Here is a 19,393-nt window from a genome sequence, read left to right on the forward strand (position 1 = left end):
AAAAAATAGAAGAAAAAATCAAAAAAATAAATTCAGAAGAAATTCATGATATAGCAACCGTTGAGAAAATCCTAGAGAATATAATAGAAGAGAGCACTATAGTAATAGATGAAAGTAATAACAAGTACAAACCGAAAGCATGGTGGAATGAAACTATTGAAAAACTTTGGAAAATAAAAAAAGGAAAAAAGAAAATTTATAATAAAACTAAGAACACTTTCACACGAAATGAACTCAAAAAAGTATCTTGTAAACTCAAAATCGAAATAAGAAAAGCGAAAAGACAGGCATGGGATAAGTTTGTACAAAATTTAGATCTGTCCATGCCCGCCAGACAGTTATGGGAAAATATTAATAAATTCAACAAAAAAAGATCCAAGAAAAGAAATAACCTATTTGAAGTAAGAGAAAAAGGAAAAGAATTTTTGGAAAAGAATTTTAAAGCAGAAAATGAAGTGGATTATAACGTACACAATGAAATTATTGTTACTGAAGAATTCTGTGATCTAAATGAAATAATAGATACAATCAAAAGTAGTAAAGATAACGCACCGGGAATTAACAAAATATCTAACAAGATTCTAAAGCTAATGCCCAAAGAAATTCTAGAGAGTATAGTTAAAAGTTTCAATGATCTATGGAGAAGTCAAAAGCTACCTGAAAATTGGAAAAAAATTAAAGTAGTACCTATACCAAAGCCTTTTAAAGACCATACTTGTATTGAGAACTTTAGACCTATATCTTTAATCAACAATATAGCAAAACTATTCCATGCGATACTAAAAAAGAAAATTGAAAAATTTGTGAACGATAAGAAACTGCTACATGATAATGTGTATGGATTTAGGAAAAATACAGGAGTAAATGACTATTTGTTAAACCTAGTGGAATTTGTTAACAAGAATAGAAGTAAAAATATGAAGACAATTTCTATAGCTACAGATCTAAGTAAAGCATTTGACAGAGTAGATACTAGAATACTAATAAGAACATTAAAAAAAATGAATTTTCCGCCAGAATACACAAACTGGATAAAACAATTCTTATTAAACAGGAAAGTACACATAGTAGGGAACGAATACACAGAATTTATTAATACAAATTCAGGATTACCTCAAGGTAGTAAATTGAGTCCCTTGCTTTTCAACTTATATACTACCAAGGTGCACAAGTTAAATTCAGAACATTGTAAAGTAATGCAATTCGCAGATGATATCACCTTACTAATAGCAGGGAGGAATGATGAAGAACTAATAAGTAATGCGAAAATTTACTTAGAAGAATTTACAAAGATAATTGACAAACTCAAATTAGAAATAAACACAGCAAAATGTAATTATATGATTTTTGGGAACTTTAAAGATAATGATAACATAGAAATTAAAATCAATGAGAGAGCTATAGAAAAAGTTAATGTACAAAAGATATTAGGAGTTATTATAGATAAAAGACTAAATTTCAAGGCTCATATAAGAAAAATTAAGGAAGAATGTAAACCGTATCTAAACCTGTTAAAGATATTTAGTAACATGAATGGGGGAGCGCATCCTAAAAGAATGTTGGAAGTATACAATGCACTGGTTAAATCGAGAATAATCTATGGAGCACCAGTAATACAATATGCAGTACCAGAAGAAAAGTTAGGCAACCAACTGCAGATAATCGCGAACCAGGCACTAAGAACAATCCTTGGTTTTGTCAAGTCGACGCCAGTAAACACTATACTAGCAGAGAGCGCAGAATTACCTATAGCAATGGAACTTGAAAATACTACAGCTAGATATATAGCTAAAAAGAAAATGATGGACCTTCGAATCCCCGAGACAAGAACAACATTAGAAATTATGAGATCGCATGAATACATACAAGACATCGCAAGGGACAGAAAGAGTGAAAGAATGCCAGACAACCTAACAATCAAAGAAGAGTTAGTTAATAAAGTGAGCAATAAAAAGGATACTAGCATAGAAGAATTGAGAGCTTACGCATATGAAACTATAAACCAATATAAGGATCAAGAGCGAATATTCACGGATGGATCCATCATTGACGAAGACACAGGAATTGGAATATTTTTCGAAAAAACGGAAGAAGTGTTAAAGTGCAAAATAAAACAAAAAATATCGATCAAAGAAACAGAACTCATCGCAATATTTATTGCAATCAAACTCAGTGTTGCAAAAAAGGCGGAAGAGATAGTCATATTAACAGACTCCAAGAGCGCATGTTTATCACTTTTAAAAGAGAGTAAAAAAATATACGAAAACAAAATTAAAGAAATTGTGAGCGCTAATAAAAATACAAAAGTTACCATACAATGGATCCCTGGGCATATAAATATTAAAGGAAACGAGAGAGCTGACAAAGCAGCTAAGGAAGCAACGAAGGATGGGATATGCATCGAATGTAGCTTAAGTAGAAAAGAGGTGGACAGAACAAGAAAAGAATTTATGTGGAAAAAATGGACAAATTTGTGGAAAAAAAATTGTGAAACTAAAGGAAAATTCAACCATGACATCAGACAGGGAATATTAGAAAAAAAACTATGGTTCAAAAATATTAATTTAAGAAGTGATCAAATAAAAATAATCCAAAGGATTAGAAGTGGACATTGCTGTGACAAAAAGTTCCTAAAACTAATAAAAAAAGAGGACACAGAATTATGCGATAAGTGCGAAACCGTGGAAGATATAAATCACATAGTGATCCAATGCAGAAAATTTAATAAGATAAGAGAAAACTATAAGTGCATTAATAATGAAAAAGTGAGCATAAAAAATATTCTTAAAATAGCAAATGAAAAAACATATAAAGAGATCTACAAATATATCAAAGAAATAAAAGTGAGCATATAATAATTCAAAAACTGTGATCGTATAACAACAATAAGTGATATAATAATAATAAGTGATATAAAAAAAGAGTGATAATAAACAAGAGACAAATAAATTAAAAATACAAATAAAATAGTGAAATTAGTGAAGTACATGGGATAACGGAAAACCTAAATTTGAACTAAGTGAACAAAAGTGGCTATATGGACCCGAGTGAGTCCGACAGCCTTACATAAAACAGAAGAAGAAGAAGAAGGTACTCTGCAATCACTTTCTTATTGGGATATTTTGCAGCGAAATATTGTTTTTTTTTTTCAATGTCAATTAAAATAAATATTTTTTGTGTATTTCAAAAATTATAAATTATTATAGGATTTTGTTTTCTACTACAAATTCTAACGTTGCATTCCGTTGCATTCTTGGAATTTCAGTTCAGCTGGGTAATTTTCCAAAATGTCAAATTAATTCTACATAACCTAGAAAAAAGTTTGTTTTCAAAACATTCTCAATTTTTCATGATTTTTGTACATTTTCACAAAAATACTCCAATAATTTATACAAAATCAAGTAGAGTAAGTCTTCTGGTATTTTTTCCAATTATTTATACTAAAAATCACAAGCATTTGTAGCTTGCAGGCCATGAAGAATTTGGTGGTGTTCAAGTCCCTATCAGAGGACTCTTCGCAGCAGGAAATGCTCGAAAAATTCGCGGAAAATGGCATTTCTGCAGTATTTATAACTCCTCTTGCCTTCTCATTTAAAAACCTACCCACCTGGGGTGATATATTGAAAAAAACCCGAGGTGATATCATTGGGATTCTCTTTACAAGTCCACGAAGTGTTGAGGCTTCTTTTGAGGCTCTGCAAGGCAAGGATGTTCATCAATCTTGGCAGGAAGCTTACAACTACACAGTCGGAAGGACCACTTGTGATTTGGTGTCCAAAAAACTCAATATTCAGTGCAGTGGAGAAGATTCAGGGAATGCAGAAGTTCTTTCAGACTTTATTCTGAAGGATTTGGCAGAGAAATCAATTACCAAAGGGACTTTTCTCTTTCCCTGTGGCAACTTGAAATTGGGCATCTTGGAGAGAAGACTCCAGGAGGGTGGATTTATTGTCCAGCCGATTGAAATCTATGAGACTGTGTGCAATCCGGCACTTGGAGAAGAGATAGACACCAAATTTTCCAATGAAGCTCAATACCTGCTTTTCTATAGCCCATCTTGCGTTAATTTTACCCTGCCTCTGCTTAAAGACAGAGGATATGATCTCCAGAAATATAAATTTTTGGCCATTGGACCCAGTACTAAGAAAGCTATTGAGGAAGAAGGGATTGAAGTGTTCAAAACTTGCGAGAAACCAAGTTTTGAGCACGTTTTAAAGGTGCTTAAGTAAAAAAAAATAATATAAATTATTGTAGGTTCCAGGATTTTATCTTATTTTTAATAAAATTTTAAGAAAAATTTCAGTTCTTTGTCGTGATCATGATTGGAATTGATGCTGGCTTCGTGTGATTGCATGTCCCAATTTCTGGCCATTTTGGTACAAGCCTATCGCGGGAAAAATGTAGCTATTGAGGTTATCTTGTTCAGATTGTTATGCCCTAGCTCTTTCCGGACCACAACAGCGAACGAATTTCAGTAAAACCTTTGCTATATATCCTATATAGTGGTATCGGTTGGGTCATTGTTTACAAGTGTAATCTTCGAACTTTTCGATAGAGGCGCTAGTATCTCTGCTTTGTGGATAGCAAAGGTAAAACTCACTTTATTGTAAGCTTAGTGGTCAAATACGATACTTTTACAGAGAAAGAATTTTCTCCGCCTCTGGGAAATTGGAAAACTCATGGGAACTCTCGTCCCCTAAAGAACGCAAAAGATAGAAACTTGGACAAACTTCAATTTTCCAAAAGCCAATAATATCAATTTTGTGAATAATTTTTACGTGTCAAATGACTCCTTTACAAGGTTGATCACTAAAACAAGAAGAATTATTGACCAGTATCTTGTGGGATGTCCAGAAGTGCTAAAAAGGACACCCAGCTCCTGCTTGCCAACAGATTCCTCATAATATTTCACACAATAACACTTTAAAACACATTTATTTCAACACGACGTTATTATAGACATATTAAGCTTTCTCAAGCCAAAAAACACTTCATCGACAATCAGAATTCACCAAAATCAGGAAAAACAGGTAAAACTTCCTCGAAAGCGATCTCCCGCACTGCCAAATGTCAAAATTATCGGCCATATTGGCAAAAATGTCGCTCCCGCTTGGGATTTTCTTACAAGGTTGGTGTCAAAAAGCAAATGGCGGGCATTGGCGGGATAATCTTACATTTTACCTATAGATTTTTGGGGACGAGAGTACCCATAAAGTTTGAACAAGTTTTTTGAAAATTTAAGAAAAAATTGTTTTTCGAATTTATGCAATCTGTAATTGTTAGTTATCATACTTATTGACCCTGAGAGGTTTTTCCTTATTCTGGTCTAGAAATATCAAAAAAGTCACAATATCTGCAAGGAAGCAGAAAATCGAAAATTCACGATTTTTGACCAAAAATATCTTAGCTCAGGAGTTAATTGGGATCCTGCAAAAAATATCCTAGATTTGGACATCCTTATGGTTTGTACTTATCCAGAAGAATCGGTTTTTTATCGATTCTAGATAGTCTAAAAAAAATTGTTGCTTCCATGGGTACCCAGTGTCCCAAAGGAAACGAAAGAGTTAAGATCTGAGACGAGAGACGAGACACATTTTACGGACAGAAAATCCGCAATAAAAATTAAACTGGGAAACATAATCAATGATAAGTCTTACATCTAACCTTGGAAAGTCCAACAGAGTCTGATTCGGTGTATTTTGTGCTTCTATGAACGATAGGGACAAAAATAGCCCAAAAATTTAAGTAATATTTGAATACCCAATGAATAATATTTTTCGCTTTAATGAAAAATATTACGTATGAGTATTGTAGTTTTTATCGCCAAAAGGGTTTTGCTTAAAAAAAATTGGAAGTATAAAAAATAAATAAACTCAATTATGAATTTGAGAATTTAAAAATTCGCCATTTTTGAGCTTAAATATTTACTATAGCAAGTGGCTAGAGACTTGCAAAAAATATTCTAGATTCCTTCTATCTTCTACTTTACAATTATGTACAAACATAAGGAAAAAAACCTTATGTAGTCAGGAAAAATGATTTTCTTTATGGGACACCGGTGTTCCAATCGTCCTTAAAGGGTTAAAGTCGATTTGTGAAGTTTAATTAATGAAATTTCAATGAAAATTGATGCTAACATAAAGAAAACAGCTTTTAGCATTAGTTTTACGACATAGAATTGGTTAATAAAAGACGTGATTTGATAGTAAAAATAAGCTAAATATGGGTCACCCAGCGACTTTTGCAACATTTCATAATTCGAAGAAAATTATGAAAATTATGTGGAATATCGGTGATTTATGAATTGGAATAGAAAATTGATGAATTTTGGAAGCATTGTGACTATTAATTTTTTGAATTGTTCGTGAAAAATCCTCGGGAAAATGTCTTGAAAAGGTGCTTGCTTTGCTCGAAGAGCACCAAGATGGTTCAGTTGTGAAATAGAAGATGGCGGACGGTGCCTTTTGTGTTGATATTTTTCACGTAATTTTGCACGGAAATAAGCAAATTTCCGTAGTTTCATTAAAAATTATTAAATAAATATAGTGGTTCCTGGGTAGCCTGCCCTGTAAGTGTTGCCTGATGACAACCATAAAATCTTAAAGGCCTATTCGACTTGTGAGGTTAAATCCGCTTAAGCATTTTCTTTTGAGTGTTGCGAGTTAAAAAATCTTGGAGCATGGCTAGTGCAAATCCTAAGACACTGTTTGATATCCCAATAGAAGATATTCTTGTAGATAATGTAGGGCAGTATCTGAGATTGAAGGACATTTACAATCTCCGGATGTGTTCAAAAGACTGCGAAATCATAGCGGACTCAATGGCAGCAGCAAAATCATTCCTTCGCGTTCCTTTTGATTTTCCATGCTGCGAGAGAAAGCCACCATCAGGGGACGTTCTGTCCTGGATTCTTCAGAACTGTCGACGTTTGAAGACAATTGAATTGGGCTTATCGATCAATTGGTGGAGATTGAAAATGAATTGGCTGAAGGATTTCATCTCTGAACTTCTAATCAATAATCCTCAACTGGAGTCCTTCTCATCTTTTTCTTACAAAACCTTAAGCACTGAATTGGTTCTTCCGCTTGCGACCCATTGCAAGAAACTCAAACAATTGTCCTTACATGGCTATGATTTCCACGGAGACTTCCTGTGTAAATTAGCTGAGCATAACAATCAACTTCGCGAAGTGGACTTTAGTTGGTCAATTTTACCCTCTGACGATGATTTCCCGGACTTTTTCAAGAAGCAGCCTCATTTGGAATACATTGATCTAAAAGGTATATGTATAACACGTCTAAATGCCACATTACTAACTACAATCGGAAATGGTTGTCCGAAAGTGAAGACCTTAAACATCCAGCATGTGGAGGGAGGAGTGAACAAGGCTAAGCTCAAGTACGATCTTTATAGATTTTAGGATGAGGATATGAAAAGACTAATTTTTTTTTCAACGATTTTCTAGGGAAATCAAGGAAAAATGTCCAAAGATATTGACTATACTTTTTGAAGCTCCGTATCCTTCTGAATCCTCTGAATCTGATTATAGTGATTACTTTTACAGCGATTATAGTGATTAGTATTTTTTAATTTTAGCTTTTGTGAACGTTTCAAAGCTTTCAAAGAAAAAGAAGCTAATTGAGCTAATTTGAAATAAAAATTCAATGAAAAAAAGATTTTTCTAAATTAAATCAAGAGCTCCGTTTGTTCTCCGTTCCTGTGAAGCAGAAGAACGAACCCGAAGAACCAGACAAGCAAGATGCAAGAGCCAACGATTTTTATTTAAATTTGGTGGAGATTTGCCTACTTGCTGGCGCCACTGGACAAAATTCCTTGCCCGATGCGAGCGACTCGCAGCGGCTGGAAATTGTACAGCCCTGCAGTGACATTTCATATGTTTTGTTTTTGCACACATCGAGTGTGTCACTTGGTGGTATTTTCGCGAAAATCCGTGGGAAATTGGTGAAAAACTCAACCGGTGTGTACTCGAGGTGCTCCACTGTGACCCCTAGCACCCCACTTGTGTGCTACTTCCGGGTTAGTGTGTGAATTTCTGTGCAAAAAGTGGAATTGTTTGAGAGGGCGTCTCGCCGAGTGTCATTTGTGTACATATAGATATAGATTGATTTTTTTTCACACGGGTCTTTTTCCGCATTTTCCGGCTCTTTTGTGCCCCTCGGGGGCTACTTGTGACCCAAGTGGACTCCCTGATCGGCTTGGTGTGTGGTGAGGGTGAAATTTGTGGGTGAAAATGAGTTCTAATCACTCAAAATCGAAAGAGAAAGAGCGAAAGAATGACTTGGACCAGCTCAATCGTCTCGGAGATGCTCAATCAATTTTTGGTAAGAAAGAATGATGCTTTTATTACGCGGATTGAGTATTTATACAGATTTATTTATACACCAAACACTAGCAGATTTGATGCAACTTCCTCAATCTCTATCTTTTCGCAAGATTCAATTTCCACAAAATTTTATTAAAACAAATAATAATTAATTACGCGATAGAAAGCTGGGTAATTAAACATTTCCTGGAGAAAAATCTTTAGTCATCTTTTTTTGGTTGTTTCTTTTGTGCCACAGATTGGTGGTCAATGGCCCAGCTGGCGGCACAGGAGTACTTTACACGCCTCCATACAACTCCCAATCTTGCTGCCCAGATGCCCTTTGGCCGAGCAGATCTCGCTGCCATGCTCAATCCGGCAGCAATGGGGCTCACTGGGGATCTCAGTGAGCAGCAAAAGAATGCCATGGCGGATGCCTACAGGGTGAGTTTGTCTCCTTTTCCCTTGGAAATACAATGTTTAAATCTGTGTCGGTTTCCTCAAAGCTGGGAGATATCTCAGCCATCCTGGCCAAGAGCTATGGGATGAATGTTCCGACGAGTGGCGAGAGGAATGATACAGTCAGCACAACAGCTCCATCGACGTCGGCATATGAGGAAGCAGCCAGGAAAGCCAGTGAATCTCAACCGATCATCACCAATTCATCACAACTCGGATACCATCCAGGAAATTTTGGTGAGTACCATTTACTGTACGATAACTAACCACAATGAAACATTTAATTTAATATTTGACTGAGACAAATTAAAGATTATGTGGGCTGCAGAAGGGAAATGTTCCTTTAAATAGCTTTAAATTAAAGCAGATATTTTGTTATGAGTTTGAAAATACTGATACTCAACTCAAGGGAAGATTGCATGTTTCTTTACCTTATTTATAATTACTTAATTTTTGGAAGAAAATCAATAAAACGGAAGTCAAAAAGATGTTCAAATTAGGTTAAAATCCTAAAAAGAATCTAATTAGATTAAAAGTTTATCAATTGTACGATAAATCCAATTAGGGAATATCGGGGTTATTTCGATCAGCAGGAATATTTCAGAAATAAAATCCAAATTATCAATTGACGTTCTGCCTTATCTAATTGGGATTTAAGATTTTAAAATATATTTTTTAACAATAATTATAATTTCTTGATAATATGGCTAAATAAATGTAGCAAATTAAAAAATTGAAAATATATTACGAGGTTACCTGGATCACAAAGCCTAATACACTATATTATTTTCTCGAATATTTTTGCATATTAAAAATTTTGTTTAGCTCTTACGCACTTTAAGAATATAAAAGTAGAACTTATAGACTTAGGCTGCTATTCTGCCATTTTTATAATTTTGTAACTGAGCAAGATCCAAGAAATTTGGTATTCTCACAGAAAAAATATAAAGTTCTAAAATATTAGTACTCCAAATATTTTAGACCTTGTTATAAAGTCTCCAACAAAATTTTCAAATTACCACCCGTCAAATAATATCTGCAGATATCTTTAAGATTTCTGTAGAAAAAATCTACACCTCTACAGAATATCTGCAGATAAATTCTGTAGATATTCTTACGAATTTTATTTGGGCTTGGGACAAAATTCGTCAGAATATTTCGGCAGATTTTCTGACGAATCTCTGACGAATTTCTGTAGATATTCTGCCGATTTTCTGTAGATTTTTTCTACATTCCAGACTTTCCAGACAAGATGTGTCAGAAGAGATGGAAAAATTTTTCACTGAAGTTTGCAAAATTCAATAGAGTTATTTTTTGTGATATCACGGTGTTTATATAAAATAAAGAATTCTGCGACGCCGTGTTACAAGTAGAGAAAAGTGAAGTGAAAACTTTAAGCAGAGTATCGACCTAAATTTCGTGTTTTTGTATCATTCCATGGGCGATTTTTAAAAAATTAGTATTTTTGCTCGCATCTTTTTACTTATTTAAAATGTTTAATCGGTAATGCTTGTTAACTCTTTCCGGACCACAACATATACAGCGAACGAAATTCAGTAAAACTCACTTTATTGTAACTCTTAGTGGTCAAATATGATACTTTTGTAGAGAAAGAATTTTCTCCGCCTCTGGGAAATTGGAAAACTCATGGGAACTCTCGTCCCCTAAAGAACGCAAAAAATAGAAACTCGGACAAACTTCAATTTTCCAAAAACCAATAATATCAATTTTGTGAATTATTTTTGCATGTCAAATGACTTCTTTACAATGTTGATCACTAAAACAAGAAGAATTATTGACCAGTATCTTATGGGATGTCCAGGAAGTGCTGAAAAGGACACCCAGCTCCTGCTTGCCAACAGATTCCTCAAAATATTTCACAGAATAACACTTTAACACACATTTCTCTCAACAGGATGTTATTGCAGACACATTAAGCATTCTCAAGAGCCAAAAAAACACTTCCTGGACAATCAGAATTCACCAAAATCTGGAAGAATAGGAAAAACTTCCCCGAAAGCAATCTTTTTCGCTGCCAAATGTCAAAATTATCGGCCATATTGGCAAAAATTTCGCTCCCGCTTGAATTTTCTTACAAGGTTGGTGTCAAAAAGCAAATGGCGGGCATTGGCGGGATAACCTTACATTTGACCTCTAGATTTTTGGGGACGAGAGTACCCATCAACTTTGAACAAGTTTTTTGAAAATTTATGAAAAAATTGTTTTTCGAATTTATGTAATTTGTAATTGATAGTTATCATACTTATTGGCCCCGAGAGGTTTTTCCTTATTCGGGTCTAGAAATATGAAAAAAGTCACAATATGTGCAAGGAAGCAGAAAATCGAAAATTCACGATTTTTGACCAAGAATATCTTAGCTCAGGAGTTAATTGGGATCCTGCAAAAAAATATCCTAGATTTGGACATCCTTATAGTTTGTAATCATCCACAAGAATCGGAATTTTATCGATTCTAAATAGTCTAAAAAAATTATTTTTTCCATGGGTACCCAGAGTCCCAAAGGAGACGAAAGAGTTAAGCAGAGCATACCATTTTCTTTATAACTCCTACAGTTTCTACATAAATCAACAATATTTTTGTGAAGTAATGGACACTATGCCGATTTTCTCGGCAGAAATTCAGCAGAAAATCTACAGATTTTCTCTGAATACACTGGAATATACCGTTAAAATTCAAAAAACTCAGAGTAAAATCGGCAGGTAGAATAATGATTTGACGGGCATATTTTACATCCAAGAATTTTTCAATTCATCCGAAAATTCTTTGACAGTTCCATACATTTTCTTGTACGATCCAAGAAAAATTTAGAGGTCCTTTTAAATTTTGTAAAGTGAAAGTTTTGTCAAGGTTGAATTGAATAAAATTACCTTTAAAGATATTTTAATTCTTTTTTCGTAAAAAATAACAAACCACTGCAAACACACAGTCAAATAATTTCGCAGATGACGCTGCACGACAAGTCTCCAAACTTTTTATATCTTGTTCGATTTTTGCTATAAAATTTCTTGGCGGCAGAATTGCTCAACCTTGGATTAACTCTAACAAGAATTCCAAATTCCGCAAAATCTTACAAAATTATAAAGATGGCAGAATAGCAGCCTTAATCTGTATTAGGTGAGATTTTTAATTTCTGAAATTTTCATTTAAAAATTTTGAAAATTCAGTTGCTATGCCTTCGGCACACCTGTTATATCAGGAAAATTTCATGTAGGGTAAATGTCCTAATTCAAATCCATTTCCAGACGCTTTAACTTTGACAGAAGATATAACACTTTAGGTTCAATTTTTTTCTGAAGAGAATTACATAAATTTGCTCCTTGACCTTGACTCTTCTAGAATTTTACTGTTTAGTGAAAATTCTTTAAATATAATTTGAAAACTTCTTAAATCCAAGAAAAATACTCGAGCGTTAAATGTTTCTATTGGAAACAATTTAATCCAAATGGAGACAAGGGAAAGTTTCTAATTGGAGACAAACAGGGCAAGTGAAACCGTGACAAAAGGCTTCCAAAACTTTGTTGAGTTGCTCCTGAGTGCAGGATTTGTTCTTATTCCTGGTCTTTTCTCCTTTCCCATCTAAAACAATAAGAATATCTCTCCAAAAAAATCATATTTCCGGGGTTTCCTGTTGAAGCATTTGCATACACTTCAGAAAAACCCTTTTTGTTCACGAAACAGGTAATTATTTCATTTGAAAACTTCACGTACCGTTAACCCTTTAAGGACGATTGGAACACCGGTGTCCCATAAAGAAAATAATTTTTTTCTGACTACCTAAAGTTATTTTTTTCTTATGTCTGTACATAATTGTAAAGTAGAAGGTTGAAGGAATCTAGAATATTTTTTGCAAGTCTCTAGCTATTTGCTATGTAGTAAATATTTAAGCTCAAAAATGGCGATTTTTTAAATTCTCAAATTCATAATTGATTTTATTTATTTTTTATATATCCAATTTTTTTAACCAAAACCATTTTGGCAATAAAAACTACAATACCCATACATAATATTTTTCATTAAAGCGAAAAATATTATTCATTGGTATTGTCAGAAAAATTACTCAAATTTTTGGGCTATTTTTGTCCCTACCGTTCATAGAAGCACAAAATACACCGAATCAGACTCTGTTGGACTTTCCAAGGTTAGATGTAAGGCTTATCATTGATTATGTTTCTCAATTTAATTTTTATTGTGGATTTTCAGTCCGTAAAAAGTGTCTCGTCGTTAAAGGGTTAACAATAAAGATTAGCACTTAATTTAACTATAATTATCCACAAATATGACATAAATGTTAAACAAACTAATAAACAACAATCACCCAATTGTGTTTTTCATTTAAAACATGGTCGATCGATAAAAAAATCGATGGTGAAAAGGTACACTTTTAATTTTTCTGAGAAATTAACAAATTAAAATTTGTGAATATTAATGGATTTTCGCTTTATTTTGAGCAAAATGAACTAAATAATGAAACTGTGATATAGAAAATATATAAATATAGTAATTTAGTACAGTACTTATCATGAAATTAGTGACGTTTCCATTTGGAGTAGCGAAAAATTTCCATTTGGAGCAGGTTTTGAATTAGCTTAATTTACCCTACTTGGAACAAAACGTACTTCTTCTCAATTAATAAATTAATTCTGATTATGCATAGCGAGATAATTAAAAAGTGTTCTGATACTTAGAGTGGAATAATTGAGTAGTCTTTTTTTCATTCAGGCTGATTCGTAAATCATTTAACCCATGTAACCCTCTAACGGGTAAGACCGCCTCCAGGCGGTCTTCACAAAAATCACATTTACAGCGACAATAAAGGTTTTATTTATTTAAAAGTGCTATAGTGTCCTCGGTAATAGTCTTATAAACATCTCTTGAAAGATTGAACTCATTTTGACTCTTCGTTTTGTTGCTATTCCCAGTTTTGTGTGACAGGTCAGAGAAAAAGCAACAAAAAAATATTAGTGCAAAAAAACTCATTTCCAATTTCTATAAAAAAAACCGATTTAAAGTTATCTGACTAAAATAAATTTATTTTTTACTGAAAGATATGTCATTCTACTTTGTATATTTTATTTTAAAAAAATTGAAAAAACTGAAAATGTGAATTTTAGAAGTAAAAAGAGTTTTAAAAATTTTTTATATTTTCTCACCTAGCGCCTAAACTAAAAGAGATAATGAAGAATGGATAGTTTTTTCGACTTTATTGGATCATAATTATCCTAGAAAACATTGTTTTAGAACTTTTTTTTCGCATATTAAAGAAAAGACCGTTAGAGGGTTAAATAAGGTATAATTCCTTATTTTGTGTCACTGAATTTCTAGTATAAAATTTTAAGAATTTAAGAAATGGCTGAGTTTTGATTATGACTCCGATACAGTGATTCAATAAATTAGTTGAATAATTATATTTTCTTTAAAATTCGACGAAAAACTTTATACAGAAAATTACATATGAGCAAACGCAATTATATTTTGCATTAGATAATTGGCAAAACGTAGTTAGTAATTTTTAAATATTCATTTTATCTTGGTGGTCGATATCTTCTGCAAGCTGGCCGATACAAGGTGCATGGTCGATATATATTTCTCTTACCTTATTTGTAATTCTCCAATAGGAATTCAGAAACATTTACGAACAATTTTACAAAATAACAAAATATCTTTTTTTTTAGTGTATTTTAGAATCTTATATATTTGCCATTAGTATACCCTACCGACCCACAGGTATTGACTTTGAAAAAACATTCGATTATGCTCACAAATTAAATGGGTTTTCATGTAAAAAGGAAAATGATCAATGGGTCTATTTATAGCGCCGCATTGGATTGAAATTAAATTGTCCCAAAATCGGATTTTGGGTTATAGGGTTATATGGTCTGCATATGCACTATACTCACCTAAAATTGAATATCAAAATTACGAAGGAAAGCTCTTTGAATTAAAAATTAAATTTGATTGTTGTTTAATGTCTAATCAATTCCGCGAAGATATAAACAGAAATTTAGCCATGGTCAATACCATACATCCAAAAAAATTCTCTGATAATGCTTGTGAGTTGCAGTACAGATTTGTTGCTTTTGGACGAATCTCACATCGTGGGCGTTCAAATTTTGAAGCCAAAATGGGAGAAATTTGAAAGATTACGATGTTGCTCTTGCTCTTCCGGGATGGAAAAATTAAGCACACGCATATTCGGAAATAACAGATTAATGTTGGATTAAACCATTGAATAGTCATAGAAGTACACGACTATTTTAGTATTTTAATTCTTGAAACTTGACTTAAAAATTAGCAAGGTAGAAAAAATACCAAAACAAAACACTGTTGACTAATATTCTTTCAATTGAATTGATATTCCTGCTATTGCTTTTCGTCTTATCTATTTCTGGACGAAAAATCTCCATTATCAATGAGTAAATAAAGTGTATTATTCTGAGAAGTTGTAAATTTTATTGATTTTAGGTGAATTTCTTAGGGATTTTTTTTTCAGTTTTTGAAATATTTCCTTTTATTCCTAGATCTCGCATCTCTTGCCTCAAAATCTCGTCTATTCAAAGGCTACATGCAAGAAATGACCGGGTAATTAATTTTATCGCGTAATTTCACTCTTATTGGATTTATTTCAATTAACTATTTTTTATTTGTTTTTTTTTTCTTTTGCAAATGAATCTCCAACATTTAGGTCTACACCTTCTGATGAGAGGTATTTATAGTTTCTATTCATGTTAAATTATTAAAAGGGAATAATTTTTTTAAAATAAATGTATTTACGGGGCAATTTTTAGTGACTCCTCGTCCTTATTGGGCGTTCGACTGCCTCCGGACACGGAAATAATAAAGTATACATCGTCAAAGGGTGGACCAAAAGTGCCAGGTACAACAAAAAGAGGTCGTAAGAAGACCATTTCACTTGATCCAAATCCCTTATTAGGTGGTGTTCAAGATGATCAAGAAACCCCAACGGGGATTGCTTATGATGCAGCCAAACGTCCACGCTTGGTGAGTCCAATTCCACTAAACTCCTCCACACTTTCCCTTTTTATTCTCTCTTGCCATCTTTACCTGTAATCTATAAATAGAAAGAAACAGCAAGAAAAGAACTAATTCACGTGTCACGTTAATTTATCCAATTAATTTCCATGCTTACGACTTTTTGGGATTGCTTTTGAGACCGAAACTAACAAAATGAAATATTAATATTTTTTCTTTTTAATATTTTGCCTCACTCCCAAAAAAATGGATTTATTTGCGCTAATCTTGCCTTTTTCTTCTTGTTTTTTTTTTCTTCTTTTGTTGTACTGTGGATCAATGACAAAAATAGGACTATGATTATAACAAATTTACCAAGCAAAATGATCAAGTGGAGGTGATTAAGTTGCCACCAACAGTGACCCAAACAATTCAGTCGAAAGGTGAGATAAATTGCAGGAGAAATTTTAGTTTCTTTTTTTTCCTATAAATTTGGGTAATTTTTGTTTTGCTTTGACAGCAACACTAAAAGATGAACTTCCAATTTATCAAACTGAACCACTAAATCTTGAGGATAAGCATCACAATGTTGAACAAGATTCAGATGGTCCTCTGAATTTGTGCATGAAACCAGAGTCAAAGTCACAATCAACAAAGTCTGACAGTGGGACAAGTCTTCAGAATCTCTCCTCATTCACTGCAGCTTTTGGATCAAATCAGCAGTTTGAGGGATCTCGTAAGTATTTTTATTAATACAAAAAAGGTTGTTGCAGAAATAATGGCATTTTCTCAACTTACAGTTAATCATTTACCATTTACTGATTCACAACCGATATATTTAACCGATTGAATGACTCAAAAGATCGCCCAAAATAGTTTAGCAGTAATTTAATTGATTTTCAGGTTAAAATTAGTTATCGGTTCATTACCGGTTCAGAACCGGTTGGAACCGATTCAGAAGTATCAGAAATTCCAAGACCTTTCCAACGAGCCAAAACTTACCTCATTCGGTTGGTAAATGTGGTCTCTAGAACCTTTTTACCCTTTGACCTTGAAAAACCGTTATTAGAAATGATTCAACGGTATTTTAGAAAAAGAACGAAATGTCCGCTAAGATAATCTCTAAAACACGTTCAAAAATGTAAAAGCTTTTGTTTGAATTGAAAAAATAAGCATGTTAACGATCCCTGGGTCCGAAGATCTCAAAAGTGTTTATCTCTAACCGTTTGACCTCTAGAGTTGGTGGTAGCCTGAGGCACAGACGCATAAAAATCGTGACGAAATTTTCAGAAATCGTCTGAAAGGGGAAATTTGTTGAGAAAAGGTAGTCTCTGGTAGGTGGAAATTTTGAGGGTTGAAAAAGTTCGAGCAGTGAAAGTGTGGTAGAGGGAAGTGGGGCACCTTTGAAATTGAGATTTTTCACCTATTTTTAAAATAAAATTGAGCCTTATCGTGATATAATTTAGCTGCAAAAACAGATTGAGAAGCTAAATTATATCACGATAAGGCTCAATTTTATTTAAAAATAGGTGAAAAATCTCAATGTCAAAGGTGCCCCACTTCCCACTATTCTCATTCAAGAGTTGGCCTCTTTTGTTTTAAACGTTTGAGTTATTTTTTTTTCTGAGTCACTTCTAATCAAGTTCCAGTCATTTCTTAAAGTTTCTTACGAAATACAGACACAAATGTCTTCTGAAAATACGACGAAGGAATCATCAAAATCGGTTGACTGGGAGGGAGTCGAGATAATTGAGGTTATATGCTTTAGAAATAACTTTTAGTGACTCAGGCCCCACTTGCGTTGGTCCAAGAAAGTTTAAATATTCTAAAAAGCTGTTGTATTTTGTTAGACTTTCCATTAACGTTCTAGGTCATCAAATTCGGTCAAATAGTACCAGATTTTGGCCCTTTCGGGAATTTAACTTTTCAGGATTTTGATTTCCGGTATTTTAGCCCTTTCGGGATTTTGGCTGCCCAGATTTTTTTTATTATTTTTTTTGATCTTGGCTTTTTCGGGAATTTGACTTTAGGATTTTGGATTTCACGATTTTGGTTTTCGGAATTTTGACTTTCGAGATTTTGGGTTTTGGAATTTTGGCTTTTGGGATTACGGTAAATATTATTTTAATATTATTAAAGTAATGTTATGGGGCTAATAATATTATTAACTAATAAGTGGGATTTTGGCCCTTTCGGGATTTTGGTTTTTCATATTTTAGTTTTCAAAATCTTGTCCCCTTTGGAATTAAGGACTTTGGCTATCGGGATTTTGCTTTTTAGGATTTTGGTTTCAGGATTTTGGATTTTAGGATTTTGGCTCTTTCAGGATTCTGGCTTTCTAGATTTTGACTTTCGGAATCGATCCCTCGGGAATTTGACTTTTAAGAATTTGGCTTTCGAGATTTTGACTTACATGATTTTGGCCTTTGGGATCTTGGTGTTCAGGATATTGACCAGGACCAGAACCATATGGATTAATCCCTGTAGAAAAGGGGTCTTGGAATTTCGGGATTCTGAAATACTTCAAACCTGAAATCCGAAATTTTCGATTTTCGGATTTGGAGTTCCGGAATTTTAAGACATGGGATTCAGTGCCTTAGGATTTCAGAGATTTTTCTAGTTATGGAACTTCGGTTCCCAGGTTTTTTGGTGTACCATGTCCGATGTTAGAATGGGTAGTTGCATTTCTCGATATCTTTCATTATCGCCCTGCAGGCCATGAATTATTGAATTCTGATAATTGGAAGGGGAATTATGACTAAGAGTTTTTTTTAGATCCTCTATAGCTCGGGTCAGAAAAGTCCGGGTGTCACCGTGCTATCACATTAGGATTTTTTCAATTTATAAATTCAATTTAATTTTCATATGAATTGTTCCTATGCGTTATTTTGCACTAAAAACCCATTGAATTGATAGATCTTCACTTATTTATAAATAAAAACTAATACTTTGTAATAATGTGGTTGCTCAAATAAATTTGAATTCAGCAAATTAAAGTGTTAAAATTGCTCATTAATTTCAAATTTATTGCAGTTAAACAAGTAGTCTTTTGAAGAAAATTGTTCCTATTAAATTTATTTAATCGTAATATTATTTGTGGCGAAAATATAAGATAAGTACAGTGTTTTAGTGATAAACTTGCATGAAGTGAAGCTTAAGTATCGGGAGTACGAGTAATTAATTAAGTTCCTCCAAAGCCATTCGAAGGAAATTGTTATGTTAAGAAATTTCAGTTTGAGAGTCGCTGCATGAGCCCTTTGCCTACAAATCTTTTTTCTGGCTTTGGGGATCCTTCTGAATAACAGATAAGTGACTTATAAGACATTTTAAGTACTATAACACATTTTCCGGAGTCATTCACAATCAAAAATCTCGCGGCACTATTTAAAATTGAGCAAATTTGTTGCAAAATGTGTCCTGACTAGTGAGAATTTTCAAGTAAATTCTAGAAATCTTAATTGCTCAATTGGCTCAATTGAATTTAAAATTAAAAAGTGAAAAATCCTAGTGATAGCACCGTTAAGCTTTTTTGCTACAATATTTTGGGAAAGTTTCATAAAATTTATAAAATTGGAAATGTTAAAGAAAGATGTCCATTATTTCTGCACGAGTTTGATTTTC

General features: G+C 33.2%; 3 protein-coding genes across 3 annotated transcripts in view; all 3 read left to right on the forward strand.

Annotated features, from left to right (window-relative positions):
- The first annotated feature begins 3,304 nt into the window (after positions 1–3,304).
- On the forward strand, positions 3,305–4,299 carry LOC129804782 (uroporphyrinogen-III synthase-like). Its single transcript, XM_055852380.1, has 2 exons — positions 3,305–3,406; positions 3,464–4,299. Exon 2 carries the CDS (start codon positions 3,474–3,476, stop codon positions 4,227–4,229), a length of 756 nt encoding a protein of 251 aa, XP_055708355.1. The 5' UTR covers positions 3,305–3,406; positions 3,464–3,473; the 3' UTR covers positions 4,230–4,299.
- A 2,380-nt stretch (positions 4,300–6,679) lies between these two features.
- On the forward strand, positions 6,680–7,601 carry LOC129804786 (uncharacterized). The gene is made up of 2 exons (XM_055852384.1): positions 6,680–7,398; positions 7,466–7,601. The coding sequence occupies exons 1-2, from the start codon at positions 6,680–6,682 to the stop codon at positions 7,578–7,580; spliced, it is 834 nt and encodes a 277-aa protein (XP_055708359.1). The 3' UTR covers positions 7,581–7,601.
- Positions 7,602–7,898: 297 nt separating this feature from the next.
- The window catches only part of LOC129801064 (uncharacterized), a 60,957-nt gene continuing 49,462 nt past the window's right edge, over positions 7,899–19,393 (forward strand). Inside the window, exons 1-8 of the mRNA XM_055845822.1 lie at positions 7,899–8,342; positions 8,583–8,767; positions 8,830–9,019; positions 15,322–15,382; positions 15,486–15,506; positions 15,589–15,802; positions 16,125–16,215; positions 16,293–16,508. Coding sequence (XP_055701797.1) covers positions 8,252–8,342; positions 8,583–8,767; positions 8,830–9,019; positions 15,322–15,382; positions 15,486–15,506; positions 15,589–15,802; positions 16,125–16,215; positions 16,293–16,508 — 1,069 coding nt within the window. The 5' untranslated portion in view covers positions 7,899–8,251. The remainder of the gene's footprint in view (positions 8,343–8,582; positions 8,768–8,829; positions 9,020–15,321; positions 15,383–15,485; positions 15,507–15,588; positions 15,803–16,124; positions 16,216–16,292; positions 16,509–19,393) is intronic.

Source organism: Phlebotomus papatasi, chromosome 2 (genome assembly GCF_024763615.1).
Source record: "Phlebotomus papatasi isolate M1 chromosome 2, Ppap_2.1, whole genome shotgun sequence".
Classification (NCBI taxonomy): Eukaryota; Metazoa; Arthropoda; class Insecta; order Diptera; family Psychodidae; genus Phlebotomus; species Phlebotomus papatasi.